This window comes from Orbicella faveolata, unplaced genomic scaffold, assembly GCF_042242905.1.
Source record: "Orbicella faveolata isolate gen_17 unplaced genomic scaffold, um_ofav_v1 contig_48, whole genome shotgun sequence".
Lineage (NCBI taxonomy): Eukaryota > Metazoa > Cnidaria > Anthozoa > Scleractinia > Merulinidae > Orbicella > Orbicella faveolata.
Window position 1 is genome coordinate 5,467,638 of NW_028301578.1, and position 17,026 is coordinate 5,484,663.

General features: G+C 35.9%; 3 protein-coding genes and 1 pseudogene across 4 annotated transcripts in view; 2 read left to right on the top strand and 2 right to left on the bottom strand.

Annotated features, from left to right (window-relative positions):
- LOC149096130 (uncharacterized) overlaps nucleotides 1–17,026 on the top strand; it is a 57,731-nt gene that overhangs the window by 25,597 nt on the left and 15,108 nt on the right. The gene's annotated exons all lie outside the window — the stretch shown is intronic.
- LOC149096133 (melanocortin receptor 5-like) lies at nucleotides 974–3,244 on the bottom strand. Its single transcript, XM_089280634.1, has one exon. The coding sequence runs from the start codon at nucleotides 2,776–2,778 to the stop codon at nucleotides 1,849–1,851; it is 930 nt and encodes a 309-aa protein (XP_089136760.1). The 5' UTR covers nucleotides 2,779–3,244; the 3' UTR covers nucleotides 974–1,848.
- LOC149096134 (calcium homeostasis modulator protein 6-like) lies at nucleotides 8,220–9,658 on the top strand. Its single transcript, XM_089281674.1, has one exon. It carries the CDS (start codon nucleotides 8,335–8,337, stop codon nucleotides 9,394–9,396), a length of 1,062 nt encoding a protein of 353 aa, XP_089137800.1. The 5' UTR covers nucleotides 8,220–8,334; the 3' UTR covers nucleotides 9,397–9,658.
- LOC149096135 (uncharacterized) lies at nucleotides 10,701–14,348 on the bottom strand (annotated as a pseudogene). Its single transcript, XR_016204661.1, has 4 exons — nucleotides 13,998–14,348; nucleotides 13,548–13,841; nucleotides 12,634–12,664; nucleotides 10,701–12,016 (listed from the first exon to the last, which is right to left on the bottom strand). The product of XR_016204661.1 is annotated as an uncharacterized LOC149096135 (transcript).

Sequence of the window (17,026 nt, forward strand, 5' to 3'; positions counted from 1 at the left end):
ATCACCATAATCATCATAATCATCATAATCATCATAATCACCATAATCACCATAATCACCATAATCATCATAATCACCATAATCATCATAATCATCATAATCATCATAATCATCATAATCATCATAATCACCATAATCACCATAATCAGCATAATCAGCATAATCACCATAATCATCATAATCACCATAATCACCATAATCATCATAATCATCATAATCATCATAATCACCATAATCATCATAATCACCATAATCATCATAATCATCATAATCACCATAATCACCATAATCATCATAATCACCATAATCACCATAATCATCATAATCACCATAATCACCATAATCACCATAATCATCATAATCATCATAATCACCATAATCATCATAATCACCATAATCACCATAATCACCATAATCACCATAATCATCATAATCACCATAATCATCATAATCACCATAATCATCATAATCATCATAATCACCATAATCATCATAATCATCATAATCACCATAATCACCATAATCACCATAATCATCATAATCATCATAATCATCATAATCACCATAATCATCATAATCACCATAATCATCATAATCACCATAATCACCATAATCATCATAATCATCATAATCACCATAATCATCATAATCACCATAATCATCATAATCACCATAATCATCATAATCATCATAATCACCATAATCATCATAATCATCATAATCATCATAATCACCATAATCATCATAATCACCATAATCATCATAATCACCATAATCATCATAATCATCATAATCATCATAATCACCATAATCACCATAATCACCATAATCATCATAATCACCATAATCACCATAATCATCATAATCATCATAATCATCATAATCACCATAATCATCATAATCATCATAATCATCATAATCACCATAATCATCATAATTATAATCATAATAATAATCATAATCATCTTCATCATCATCTTCATCATCATCATCATCATCATAGTCATAATCATAAACTTACTTGAACACTTTGAACATAACTGACATTTTGCAATACGTAAACTGCCGCTTATACACTGTAAGTCCCCGCACTTATAACCCGTATGGTTATAGGCCCACCTGCCTGTAAACCAAAAAATACACCTGGTTCAGAATAAGCCCCCGGATGTAAGCCCAGCTCTAGCTTTCCTGACATTGAATTCGTTTCATATGATGTTTTAAAGCTTAAATATGACTAAATCAAAAACGTATTTCGATGAACATGTGCAGCTATAACTCGTTTATAAGCCCTCTCGGTTAAAAGCCCCTCCGTTTATAAGCCCATTTAAAAGTCATTACGAAGCAGTGTAAGCTCAGGGCTAATTAGCGCCAGTTTACGGTATTCTTTAAAAAAAACTGCTGACTAATGTAACGGCACAGCATGTTCGTCTAACGAGTGCCTGTTTCCTGTGATTAAAGGCGTAAAAAGAGACAACTGATTGTAAATGATCGACGTTATACTTGAGAAACCCGCTGCCATGACAGTAGCAATTTATTCACCTGATTTACGAGTGGTAAGGATTATATGTTCGGTTGCTTTGCATTTTATTATCAAAGCGGTGACAGTACCGGGACTGACACAGGCGGGAAACAAGCACTTGCCCAGATTCTTCGTTCTCCTTGACCGGTGTTTTGTCCAAGGCCAAGTCCGAAAATGTCAGACTTTTGTTTCGATGGCGCATTCGTAAAAGTGGCTCAGTCAACTCACTGGTTGTTTACTTCCGATCATTTCCACTGTTATTAAAACCAAGAAAAATTTTAAAGAATATATATATTTCGTTCTTTACCAAATTCACTCTAGTGGACGATCTAGGCTGATTTACAGCAGTTCAATTGTTTGATCGTGTCCTTGGCTGCTTGTCGTACCGCGCCGATCCTCCAGTAGTAAAGAATCGGGTTTAGAGATGAATTGAGGTAGGTAAGGCTTGCAGTAATTTCGAGAGCAATTTCCAGTTTGCCTGCAGACATTCGACCATATGACATAAGCATAACCAAAACGAGAAACGGAGTGTAGCAAGTAACTTGTGCCAACTGAACCCATATCGCACAGGAAACTGACTTCCTGTATCTTGCTATATTCAGAGGAACTTCTCTTCCGTTATTTTGTCCTTGTGGGACTGCGTGCACTTGAAGTTGATGTTGTCGAAGCTTGCGAAAAATCTTTGCATAGGACAGGACAGAGGCTGTTAGAGAAAAGGTTGTAAGAGCAAAGGCTACAGTATAAGCTATATTAGCATACCAAACGAATATTGATCCACATGATATACCAATCAGCCAAAAGCAAATAATAACTGTGCGAACTCGTGATAATGTTACAACATGTCTGTATCTCAGTCCAGATAACACCGCTAGGAGTCTGTCCACGCTTATTGCGCTGGATGTGAAGACCGATACTGGACACAAAACAAAGCTTGAGGCGATATATAGGTTATCTATGAAGAAAATAAATTTTAAGTTTATTCCAGTTGTTACAGACAGCAAAAGAGAAACGGCAAAAAGTGGCTGTGAAATAACTCCAACACAGAGATCGGTGACCGCCAGACATCGAAACAAACGTTTTGTCGGTAGATGGAGGGAAGTCTCTTTATGAAGAGCAACGAGGATTAGAGCATTGCCCAGTGATGCAGTGATGGACAAAAACATGTTGAAGGCTGAAAGAACTACGCCTATTTGCAATGGTAACATGAATGGTTTGCTCATATCCCTTGTGACGTTTTCGTCTACAGTAAAGTTTTCCATTGCTTGTGCGTTTTGTTTCGACGTTGTACTGATTGGAAGTCTTTTGTGTGGAAGTCTTTTGGAAGTCGGAGCGGATGTACAGTAGAACCCCGGTAACTCAAGCTCTGAAGGGAAACGAAAAACAGTTCGAGTTAGCGGGGCTTCGAGTTAACGGGGTCGATTGAATATCCAACTTGCCATGTTAATAATTGATAATTTAAGGATTTTTCAGCACCTCAGTATACTGTGACAGCTAAAGGCAACGCATCCAGTATGACTCACAACATCGGGAAATGACTGTCAAATATGTGAACGGTCGGTTGCACTAATTAAAATCAAATTGCTGTAGTGTTTATAGTTTTGAACGTTGTTACCGATTACACCTCAAGAAAAGCTAATGGGATGACATCCCTGATGAGGTACACGAACCAGAACTCGAGATATTTATCAAGGGAGACGAAATTTAGTTCGAGTTAGCGGGGAATTCGAGTTATCCAAGTTCGAGTTAACCGAATTAAAATGACTGAAAAGTGAGGTCAAATCCAAGGAAAATGGAAGTTGGTTCGAGTTAGCGGGGGAGCTCGAGTTATCCAAGTTCGAGTTACCTGGTTTCTATTGTATAACAGCTCTTATGCTAGCAGCTTGTTTTTCTTAAAGTAAAAATTGACAAATCCACTGTATTGTATTTATTTAGATCGATCGTCTTAATTAAAAAATTCTGACATAAACCTGTCGTAATTGCCAGAACTTTGTCTTAGTGACAATAAAACTTTGAATAGTTCACGGTTCGTTAAATTATTCAGATCCCATCTTAACAATACGGTCACCTATACCTGTGAACGATAGAAAAATTGGTTTACTTTTTTCACTGCTGCAGCTATATGGAAACGAAGTTGCCTAAAACATACTTTTCTTCTACAGCAAGATCTAAGGAATAAGTCCATATGCATGTTATACATGTATGGCGATTGTGCTCTGCCACAACACGGGAAGTTATAAGCCATGGGTTGAGTCATCAACGATTAGCCATCCGGGCTGTTGCCAAAAGTGTTCCGTGTTTCTTATATATATATAGATAGATAGATAGATAGATAGATAGATAGATTTTTTTTTTTTCCAAGCCTGAAGTTTCAAGCAATCGCGGTGTGCAATTGCAATTGTCTCGATTATGAAATTCGTCTCGCTAACTACATGTATACACATTATAAGTTTCTACTCATGTCCATCGGTGCAATTCTTAGGTAAATACGCTGACTGACGTTAAGTCGGAATATGCCAGATCGATTTCTCAAGATACTCGTCAACAACAACCTGAGGCAGAAGTCATTTCTTTCCCTTTTTAACACAAGTTATGTATATTAGCTAGATCTGTATTCAGACTAATCAAGACAGCAAAATTGTGTTTTGTGTGTTTAAATATTGTCCCATGTCTTTCAATATTGACTAACGAAAATAAAACTGCAGCACTGAAGCCAATATACATTTCGCATATTATAATAAAGGGAGATTAAAGATTAAAGTTTATTTTATTCTTTGCATATCCACAACATAGTTAATGCTTTAAAATGGAAACAAGACCGAATATCAGCGACAGTTTGGAACAAATTGTGAAGCCTAACAGAGAGCAGTTATACGAGAGTAACTTTGCTCTTTGCTACAATTCAAAGTGTAACATAACTATATATTTTTTAATGTCTCATATGATTCTTAAACTTCTTTTCAAATGATGAATATCGACCTAACACCCAGAGAAAGCAATTTTTCAAGAGGAAATTGTAAACAATAATATATAGATGATTTTGTCCCTGGGGTCATTTTGTCACAATTCAGGGAACTTTTTGGGAAGCAATGCGAAGATGGAGGGTGTTTCGAACCGGTTATTTGTAAGCAAAAGCTCAGTCGCAACGTGCGTAGTCTATATTTTAGTATGCCCTCCTCAAGAAATAGTGAGCGACAGGACCTCTTTAACTGTACTCATCACAGTCAAACTGAGTGAGCGAAGCCGTACGTTAACGTACGGTACTTTACTGATTAATCTACAGACCAACCAAGCTCGGTTAATACTGAAGATATGTTTCATATGGCTAAACAAGAAAACTTCGGTTCGCTGAAAGTCGCTTAATGTAGCTGGTTCGTAATCGCTGCAATTTTGCTTGCGAAGTGCTGTTGTTGTTGATTTTGGTTTGTTTTGTTGTTTATGTTTATTATTATTATTATTATTATTATTATTATTATTATTATTTTGCGGCGAAGTGCCGCTCACTTTTTTTTATGCAGGCACTAGTAATTTGATGATTTAAAGTAAATTATTCGATGCTTTTAAAATTCTCAGACATTCAAGACGGTACGTCCCAAACTTTCAGCAATCACACGAGCGATCGTGCTGGGAGCAGGAACAAATTAGCATATGACAGGCATGCAGGCTTTTAACATGTTTATGCTGCTGTTAGAAGGAGTTTTTATCGTTATCTTCAGTGTTTCTTTTGTTCAAAAATGAATAAGAGCGCATAACTTAGCTATGTAAAGTTTTATTCTCCCGACAAAAAAAAAGGGTCTTTTGAACTGTAACAAGTGAAACTCTCACCATGATAAACATCGGCCTGTTATTCACAGGTTTGGTTCCAAAACGCAAGTTTCCTCCGGCCATTTTGGTTTTGTTTGGATCACTTATTACTCACTCAATAGGGAGTGACTAATTAACAATTAGAATATGAGCTCGAGATTTTTGTGAGGTGATAGTTGATGAGGCCGAAGGCCGAATCAACTATCGCGAATAATCTAATTGTTTCAGTAGAATTCTAACTGAAATTAACGCAAATAACGGTTTCCAATTGTTTTTCAACGCTTTATTGAACTTTACGCTTAAACAAGAATCGCACGCATTCATTGTCCTTGGTAAATTTACAGTTGTTTACGCGCGCGCACCCGTTTTTTCAATAATTTCAAGTTTTTAGAGTCAAGAATCCGTTAATGTCCTTCTTTTAGTCTTCAGAAAAAACGATAAAAACGTCGCATTTCGTGGACGACCGACAGCCACTGCACTCTAATGGCTGATAGTATACGAGTAGCTCAGCCAATCAGATTGCAGCATTTGCATTAGTATACTAGTAGAATTCTACCAATGCTCATTAGGGACGTACCAACCAATATCACTGAGTGTACATATTCCCGACTTATGTTCTAGTTATGTTCCTAACTTAGATTATGTTATGTTCTGTTAAGAGAAAAGACAACTCTGAAACCAGTTATATATGACGCTATTACTGTGATCATTTCCGTAAGTGTTCATTGTCTCTTACTTAAGTTTAATAAAGGTCCGCAATGCGTACTTGTAGGCTTATCGCTAGTGCTATTCCGTATATTGGGTTGACGTATTCTAGTCTTAATTATACGATCGAGTAGGTAACTACTAGAAAGAAAAAGGTATAATATAAAATGAATTTGGCAATACTTTCGAATGACTTGTCGTTCGCGCTAGGAACGTTGTTGAGCCTGCTGTTTTAACTACCCAGCGCTTCCTTTACATACCGATGTGATTAGTAAAGGAATTTGGAGTCAACGTACAGCAATGAGGCGCACTAAACAACTAATTGAATCGAATTCTACGATAAAGCGGACATATTTACTAACATTTGTCAGAGAATAAGTCGAAAAAGAACAAGATTAAGTATTAATTTTCTACAAGTTTGTCATTCTGGGCACATACTGAATAAATTAAATATAAATGAAGCAACACACATAGAAATCAATCAATCAATAAATCACAAAAAGATAAATATCTATAGCAAGTAAATCAATTATTTAAGCAATAGACCACAAGTTTTTATGGTTAATAGATTGATGAACCACGCGGGTTGTTGAAAGAACACTCCAAGAATTCGTAAATCACGAGCCGTAGATCTGTGTTTTACGAATTCTTCGAGTGTTCTTTCAACATCCCAAGTGGTTTATCATGCCTCTAGACCATAGAAACTTGTGGTCTATTGCTTTTATATCATAATTCAGAAGACACGCGAAATTTCCATGAGTTTACTGGCACAATAAACCATAGCTGATTGACCAATCAGAGAGCGCGAATTCATTTAATTATCATATAATGAATATTATTTCGTGCAGAAAAATGAGTGGCCAGCTGACACTGTCATATTTAGCTTCATTTACTGGCAACAACGGCTACAGCAACAGAACTTTAAGAATTCCAAAACTGTGTCGTAATTATTACCAAAATCCACAAGTGACACAAAGATGTGACTTCATATTTGCATAAAAAAAGTATTTATAGTAGTTCAAATCACGACTTAGTTCCATTCAAAGTAACACAGCGTCTCGGCTTCGTTAATCGGGTATTACTGCACCAATAATTACTCCTCGTTTATTTCCCCAGTTTGCCGTTTGTGTTCTTAACTGTCTGCAAATATAAAGAGCGATAGCGCAGTTTCTAATGCTGCTCGGCATTGATTCCTGACGTAATGTCAAAAGTTAGTGGGTTTGAATGCTACGCGTGAGTTCGCTTCGTCACTTATTATATCGAAACTTATGCTCGATACTTCATCTACCAGCACGTGGTACGAAACCAAAAATACTCTCAACCGAGAACACGATTTTCTGGTTCTTACTATTCACAATTTCCTCCATGGCTTCAAGACCGTACCGATAAAATATTCGTTATGAAGTAATTCAGCAGAGAAGGGATCGAATGTGGCGAGTCGTATCGACCCTTTAACCCTGGCGTGATTCGCCTTCCGGTGAGACGGATCGACTTAGCACAAAAGTGACGAGTCGAGTGGATCATTGCGAATCGTGCCAACTCGTCGACATTTAATACCACTTGTTCCACTCTCTTCTTAAGAGCGACAAAGTTTCATGTTGTCACTGTCTGTGCTACTCGACTTCCGGTAGTTTACCCCCTTTCAAGCTTAAAGAACGGTGAAGGTTAATTGATAACGCACGAATCGACATCCTGTGAGTCAATTCTTCAACCACATTAAATAAAATCCCCCAAAATTGGGTGTATTGGTCATGGATGTCCGTTTAGAAACTGAAAGCAGCCCTTGTTTTTCGAGGTTGTTTAAACCGGTTAATCAACATATAAGTCCTAACTGATTATCTAATATTTCTCACCCCATCTCGATTTACAAATCGTATTTTCCATTGCGGTTAATTTATACTTAGATGCGTCGAGGAGTAAAGCATGTAAAATTTTCATAAGGAATTTGATGATGCATAATGATTCACTGAACGTTTCATAGTTTGGCTTGCAGTGCATAGTAGGTCTTTACGATTCGCCTCCGATATCTGGTATAAATTAATTATCCACTTCAAACTCAGATCGTTTTTTTTTTTTTTTTTTTTTTTTTTATATATTTGCTTTGTTATACATAATCAAAATATTGTTGTTTTCCTCGGAGCTTCCTTTTTTGATGTTTATTTCCGGTCCGTTTTACTCCGTAAAAAAGCCCCTACTATCGCGACCCAAAATATACTTCCGTTGCGATATGCATCCTCCCTCATCCTTTATATATATAAGCTCCCGTCGTTCGTATTTTTATTATAAGTTTGGTGATCAGCCGTGGGAACATGGACACCTTACTTTCAAGCGCAGCAGTGTTATTCAGAAACACCAAGCGATCCTTGTTGTATGGATCCATGGCAGTTTTGACAATAGGCTTAGAAGAGCTGATCCAAAGCGTTGTGTTCAACTGCCCGTGTGAAGGACACCTCCCTTATGGATTGGTATTTCTCTGGGCTCCGGCTTTGCTGTTGTTTCTCGCCGGGATCCTGGTGGACAGAGACTTGTGGAAACTGGGAAGAATCAAGAAGAAAAACATGACACAATCACCAGGCCGTCGGTATCTGAAAGCATTCTTAGCTACACCGTATATTTTCGTAAACGCAGGTATTGCCCCGTTGGCTTGGCTAGTGATATCATTTCTACAACAGCAGTATTACACGTGCGCTTATTTCGGTCCTCCTCTCGACAGCGAGGACACAGTGGGTAATAGAACTGATAAATGCCATGTTACACTGGGCTTCCGCTCAAGGGAGCTCGAAGAAAGTTACAAATCGCGTAGTCAAATAACAGGCTGGTCTCTGATGCTGATGGCAATGTGCATTCTCTTCACCTCTGTCTGCATTCGTCGATGCCTTCGAAAAAGAAAGGAACTTAAAATGCCGAGTTTGGAATACTACCGATATATAGAGGCCGAGGCGGCATTAAAAGAGTTTCACACTATGGCGAAAGAGTGTGCAAAGCAAAACGCCAAAGAGAATGTAGAGAAGTCATTTCAGAACGCTAAGATCAAAAGGTTTGATGCTCGCATTCAAATGGTGGCAAATGATGTCGTCAAAAAATACGGGAAGTACTTTGTCATACCATCACCTGAGAGTCCTGCAGTCAGAGCAACAGAGGCTATCCGACCGGACAGCCTATCACTCCAACTTCCACACTGCGGGTTTGAAGTAACCGATGGTCCACCAATTGCAAAGCTAAAGAGCTATGGAGTTGTAAGTCCCAGTCGATCGGTACAAGATGTTCGTTTTGGGGAGACAAATCCAGCTCCATCTAATTGCAGTTACGGGAGGCAAGCAGTTTCGAAAGTTACACTTCATCGACAAAACGCCGTGATTGAAACAATCTGAAAGTTGAAATCACTTGAGGCGTAGCTTAGGAAATAACAGAATGCACTATAGTTTCTTCTAATCCTATATTATATAAGTGACTCCACAGAGCAAACGATGGAAAATTATCTCTCTTCAGTATTTTACCATGATTGCACAAAGCAATAGTTTCATTGAACTTTCGTTTCCCATCAATATTCACCAAAAGCCGAAATTTTACACTTCATTAATCAGGCTTGTGTAAATAAATTAGGGATATAAATAAACGATTACAGATGGCGAAGTGTTGCGTGACGTTTAGTGATTAGTACTGAATAGAAACTACACCTCACTACAGAATTTTTTCACCAATATTAGCTCATTTTCGTTTTTCGTTTGCCTTTCCTATATGAATTAAAACTAAGATGGCGCGAAAATTAGGTGCAATTAATACACTCTTGCAGAGAAATACCAAGGAAAACCAAGATTCAAAATTCAAAGCAAAGAATATCTTCTCGAGCTCCTCGAACTATTTTTTTTTTTTTTTTTTCCATCACTATCCGTGTCAGAGCTAGCCACTTGGAACCTCTGGTTTGGAAGATGAAATCTCGAGAGAGAATAAACACGTCCTAAATCGAAGAATATTAAGACAAGCGTCTGCAAGTGTAAGAACTGACTTGACATGTTAGCGGGTTTGGTTTTACTTCAGCAAAAATTCTCTGATATAAGAATTAACACTCAAAGAGGAGGGGGGTGAATAGGGGTATGCAAATCCGCCGATCCGTGCCTTTTTTTCTGCCAAATCCGTCGATCGCCAATATTTTTGTTCTAATTCCAAAACCACAACCACATCCGGAAACAGAAGTGTAAAAGTTCAAAGGTAAACTGGTAAATGTGAATGACATTGTTAATTTCGCTCGAATAATAAAGAAGGCAACATGCATGCTTGATGACTATAACACAGTACAATTCCAATAACAGTCTCACACCTGAGTTTAAATCAGCTTCGTTCGGAAAAATAATTTGAATGACCACATTATCATACCGACCAAGGCTGAAGAAAGATCGATCTATGATCTAAATTTCGTTTAGGTCCCAAGATCCGAACATCAAGACGGGCAAAATCCGGAATCCGCGCCAAAATGCACATCTGATCCAAGATCCACTGTGTATTCAAAACCCGCGAATCCGCTCAATTTACCGCAAAAATCCATAATCTGTGCGCTTTTTAAGGTCAAATCCGTCGATCCGAAACCTATTCACCCCCTCAGTGAGGGAGTGAGCGCTCAAAATAAGAGAGAGCTTAGTACTAATTATCATATGTTCTTCAATGAAGTGCATTTGAATGTAGTTCTGTTACTCTTTAATTTGAACTTAGTTACCGCTGATAGAGAAATCATGGCCTTGTCGATATTTACAGTAAAATCCCCCTGACAAGAACTTGTACTTTTCAACGTTTAAGGTGACCAATAATTCTCTGCAATTCGTTAACTTTCCCGCAGTCGGGTCACGCACGAGTACAACAGAGATCTACATAGAAACAGTGACTGTGAAACAGGATAAGAATTTCTAATTGATTAATTAATTACTATATTAATTTAACTGTGAGAACCTGAGTAAATTAACCAGTACTATTTGAACTATTTATTATATTTTTTTGAAAAAGAAAAGTCAACTCCTTAATATCAACCATTATTAGTTCGATGTATGCTACTCATTTTGAATAAAATGGCTGTTTTGCAATACAATAATCATGTAAAAATAAGTATATCTCAGTTCTGTTTATTTTTTTATTCTTTTTTTTTTTTTTTTTTTCAATTTTCCTTCGCGATAAAATAACAAAACCAATACGTAAGGAATCTCAACAATATTCACTTTTCAGTAACTCGTTTTCTACCTTTTTTCAAATTATTTTTGGTCGTCGCGGTGTATATGTAACATTTTCTATTTGATTTAGATTGCAGGTGAATACGTCTGTAGTTTGTATAGTTTAAGAACCGTTTGCACCTGCAGCATAGCTGTTAGGGTTTCGAATGAAAATGTTCCCATGTGGATTACCCACGTTTTTCACGTGATTTCCCTTGTTTTCTCCACAAGGATCATGCCTTGTAACCGTCATAATAATAATACATGCTTTCCGTCGTCTTAAACATCGGTCCATACTGATTCGAAGCAAAGCTGGAAGGAGCCTGTTTATTCCTGCATACATCAGTCACCCGTCTGACGATTTGACATTTTACATCTCCGCTCTTCCAGTCCACTAAACTTCCGGTTCCTGGATCACATCTCAACCAGTTGTTTATGTTGCTTTTGACAAGAACCTGTCTGCCAAGTTGTTTCCACAGCGAGAAGTTTATAGCGTTGTAGTCTGTTTCGTTTAATGGGGGAGTTGTCGAGATTGGAACATCCGCTTTAGGATTTACTGGCCAGTTTGGTCTCGGTGTGACTGCGTTTGAGCCATCTCTAAAGTGGACGTAATTTGTGAAAGTATAGCCCCACACTAGAGTCCAGCCTCCTCCATCAGTTTCCATGTCGCAGTAAGCCTTGAACGCGTTGGTCTGGGAACCACCATCAGGGTCAATCCAGTAAACACCCGAGGGAGTACGGGGTGCTTGGTTGAGGAGGGTCTGACACGAAGGAGCTGCCGACAATTGGGAGGCACCTGCAAAAAGAGCAGTTTTACTTGTTGTTAATCGTTTTATTTGCTTCCAACGAGTTAAGGTCAAAAATATTTATTTACAGCAGAGTCTATATTGTTTTGTAATTTTTCAAATTCCTTTAAGGGAAATTCAGAAACTGGACAGGAAAAAAGATAGCTGCAAATTGATTGAAATTAAGAGAAAACTCAATACCATTTTCATGATTTGACAGTCAGAGCTGCAATGTTAAAGGGGCAATATCATGAACATCACTTCGAAAAGTCCAAACTTAAAAGAGCAAAAAAGAAAGGTCGGGAAGGTACGATAAAAGTTCAATAATGGGTAACCGATACACAAGATTTCGATGTTAAAGTCTGGTAGACGTTATGGTTAGTAGCCAGCTACATTTTTATTTCCCCTCAACAATAAATTCACTAAATATATCCATCTCGGTCATTAAACGATGGTACTCAGTCATGATCTAGGCACTACTTTGGCTAAAACAGTTGAAAAATTATCGCGATGGTGTTCTTTTGATAAAAAGTCAGTATTAAAACATGATTGAAGGTGGTAAAAGAAGTGTGTTGTCAAGGTCATATAGATATTTGTGAAATGAAGATAAGTCATTTATTACGCTTACCTGGTGATGGAGATGCCTTTGTATTGCCAACCTACCATGAGTAGAAAATGAATTGCGAATAAATAGACATATAATTTAATTGATCAGAGCTTTTAAACATCCTTTTTAGTGTTATTATCATTGATAACAAAATGGAAATTCAGCTTAAAGAGTGTGATTATCTTGCACTAACTGAATAGCATGTTAGATAGACCTTGTTCTGCATTAAGAATATATTCTGGAATAATAAAGTGTATTATCGTTTGTCTCACGATGTAGTCACTTGAGATGTAGCGATGAATAACAACAACCTTTTCCTCGACATATTCTGGAATATTGCAGAAAGCTGTTACCTCAGTACGTAACTAAAATGGTAATTCCGCTTGCGGAATAATCTAAGCTGTAGTTTATTGAGTGTTTTCTTCTTGTTGTTGTCTGCTACTAAAAATTAAAAACATACCAGCTTAGTTTCGCAGTGGGTTTTCATAGTGTGATGGAGGAAGGGTCGTGTTTAGCAGAATAGAATTTTGAAGTCTGTTAGTTAGTCATTGCAAACGTCAACCCGAAGGTTGTTGAATAACGAGAAATGCCTAACAATAAAATGACATTATAATTTTAGCTTTTCATCATAATGCTTGTTGTTGTTGTTGTTGTTTGTTTGTTTTTATTTTTGGAATGTAATATATCATTACCTCGGCATAAATTGAGGGGTCGAGGGCAAAGAGTTTCTACCGCCATTTTTACGCCAGTTTAATACGTTATGGCCCTATTCTCCCAGAAGAGAGCTAGGAATTAGTAGTAGTAGTTAATACGTCAGAGAGCAAATCTACTCCTCGACATCGCACAAATAAAAGAATTGATTTGCCTTAATTAAAGTCACAAAATTTAGAAAACTGTACTTTAGTTTGGTTTTCAATAACACATTAATGGCAAACCTTTTCCAAATAAAAGGAACCCCGTTGCTGTGAAAGCCTCTTTGCGGACTGAGGTGTTTGTTCTTGTCTGAAAAGGGAACAAGCCCTCTGACTTTGTACAAAATTTGCACTGCTACAGCCAGCTTGCCTCGCACACATTATGGAACAGAACATAAGTGAATCTGCTGTTCCTTCCCATATAGTATATCCATCAGGTTGGAAGGAGTTTCCTTCAATTTTAAAGAAAACGTAATGCTCTTCCGCCATAATTGTTGCTATTACGAACAAAATGATAACGACAGTGGCTGGCAACATCTGCGAATAAGATTTTTAAAAAAAGAGATTGCTAAGTCATAAAACATACGAATTAAAACGAAACAAATTACGTGATCTTCATCTGGGGAAGAATTCACTACAATTAAAGGACAAAGCCTTAGACAAAGTCTTAAAAGCTTTAAGAAGATTACCTACCTCTTTTTTATGTGAAGAAAGCAATACGGTTTTTAGGTGTTTTTCTCCAATATCACTATCATGAAACGTTTATATTATTTGATTTATTCCCTCTGGCTTATTGCCATTTTCTTTACAATGCCTATTTTCATAAATCAATTAAGTGTCAGCATTTCAATGGCAACCAAGTATTTGTGACGAAGAAAATATAAATTTCATTTCGATGTTTATTTTGCCTTTCTTTGATTTACTATCTGTTTACATTTGTTGAATTATATTGCTTCCTATAATGACAAGTTAATCCCGACTTTTAACACTACAATGTTTAATAATTATCCTAGCAACCGAGAACAAAAAAAAAAAAAAAAAAAAATTAATCCGTGAAATCACACACGCTGGTTCGTTGCCATGCCATTTTCTTCCGTTGCTATGGTATGGTCACGTGACCCATGCTCACTTGTAGCCTTAGAGACGGTTCGCTGGAGAATATTCTATGACTTGGTGGTTAAATTAGAACGAGTTTGGGATGGTTTAAACAAACATGTTTTCGACAGGTTGTTGAATAAACTATCCTAGATAATAAAATTTATAGTTGTAGCAGTTCAAAAATGTTCAAATGTTGTTGTCTACACAATGCGCTTAGCTACACCTTGCTAGTTCACAGGCATGCCACTTTAAATGAAGGAAACAAATATATCAACTAAACGTAATAGGCTTAAAATTCCCAACCGGTGAGAGGCAGACCAGCTGTAGCGAGCGCGCGTTAATCAAGATGGCTGATTTTCAATGGCTTTCAAGTCTGGGGAAACAAAATGATTTCCCACCGAATCATCAATGAGCAAAAAGTATTTTATTTGGGAGGTGAGGGTAAAGTAGTACTGGATCTACTAGATTGACCTAGACCTCCCTTGACAGGAGCTCACGTACAAAACAAAATTATTTCCTAAAGTTGGATTGGGGAGCCGTCCTTTTTACACCAGAGTTCCACCCCTCCACCAGGCGTTGAACAAACCACTTTCTTGTGACAAAATCACGTAGGGGCCAAACCACCCCCCAAATGTTTCATCAGTTCTTGGGTATTTCACATTATTTCGCATTACTTAAAAAGTATGGACTCTTTCTACACCAAGCTTAGCAGATGACCAGGAGACCTATTGCCAATCATATTTACGTGAAAAATGTCAGTAAATTTTAAAGTTGTGACGTCACACTGATGACGTCATGTTGTTTGCCACTGTTGAAGTTTTTAATATGCATAATTTTTACAATGTGTTCGAAAGAGCATCAGGGGGAGTTGAAACCTGAAAAAACTCTGCAAAATATGGGGTCCCCCTCTTGAGAAAAATCCTCAAATTGGAGCCGTAATTTTGTTCCAGCAAATGCAGCTATGTTGCACATGTGATGTGCCAGATGACTAAAACAAAAATAAAGAAGAAAATCGGAATAAAAAATTATACCTCTAGTGTTATTGCGTTAAAATTAGTTTTGTTCCGTCATAACCTGTGACGTCACCCGTTTTTTTACTGTTAATACTATCCTAACAAAGCCGAAAATCAAATTTCTAAAACCATACGATTTTTGACAACATCAAGCTTTCCATCTTTCTAGATTATTAGCCTTCCTAGAATAAAACTGGAAAAAATAAACCAGAGAGACTAACTTAAGAAGGACAGTATGGTGAAGCAAATTCTGGGGGGACAACAAAAAAAATATTTAACTTGCCATAATGATAATAATGATAATAATGATGACAATGATGATAATGATGATAATGATAATAATGATGATGATGATGATAATGATGATAATGATAATAATGATGATAATGATAATAATGATAATAATGAAAATAATGATAAAATGATAACAATGATGATAATGATGATACTGATAATAATGATGATAATGATAATAATGATTATAATGATGATAATGATAATAATGATGATGATGATGATAATGATGATAATGATGATAATGATAACGATAATAATGATGACAATGATGATAATGATGATAATGATAATAATGCTGCTGATGATGATGATAATGATGATAATGATATTAATGATGATAATGATGACAATGATGATAATGATGATAATGATGACAATTATGATAATGATGATAATGATGATAATGATGATAATAATGATAATGATGATAATGATAATAATGAGGATAATGATGATAATGATGACAATGATAATAATGATGATAATGATGAAAATGATGATAATGATGAGAATGATAACAATGAAAATAATGATAAAAATGATCATCATGATGATAATGATGATAATGATAATAATGAAAGTAATGATGATAATGATAATAATGATAATAATGATGATAATGATAATAATGAAAATAATGATAATAATTATAATGATGATGATGATAATGATAATAATGAAAATAATGATAACAATAATAATGATGATAATGATGAGAATGATAATAATGATGATAATGATAAAAATGATGATGATGATAATGATAATGATAATAATGATGATGATGATAATGATGATGATGATGATAATGATGATAACGATAATAGTGAAAATAATGATTACAATAATAATGATGATAATAATGATAATGATAATAATGATGATAATGATAATAATGATGATGATGATAATGATAATGATAATATTGATGATAATGATGATGATGATGATAATGATGATAACGATAATAGTGAAAATAATGATTACAATAATAATGATGATAATGATGAGAATGATAATAATGATGATAATGATAATAATGATGATGATGATAATGATAATGATAATATTGATGATAATGATGATGATGATGATAATGATAATGATAATATTGATGATGATGATAATGATGATGATGATGATAATGATGATAATGATAATAGTGAAAATAATGATTACAATAATAATGATGATAATGATGATAATGATAATAATGATGACAATGATAATAATGATGATTATGATGATAATGATGATAATGATGATAATGATAATAATGATAATAATGATGATAATGATGATAATGATGATAAT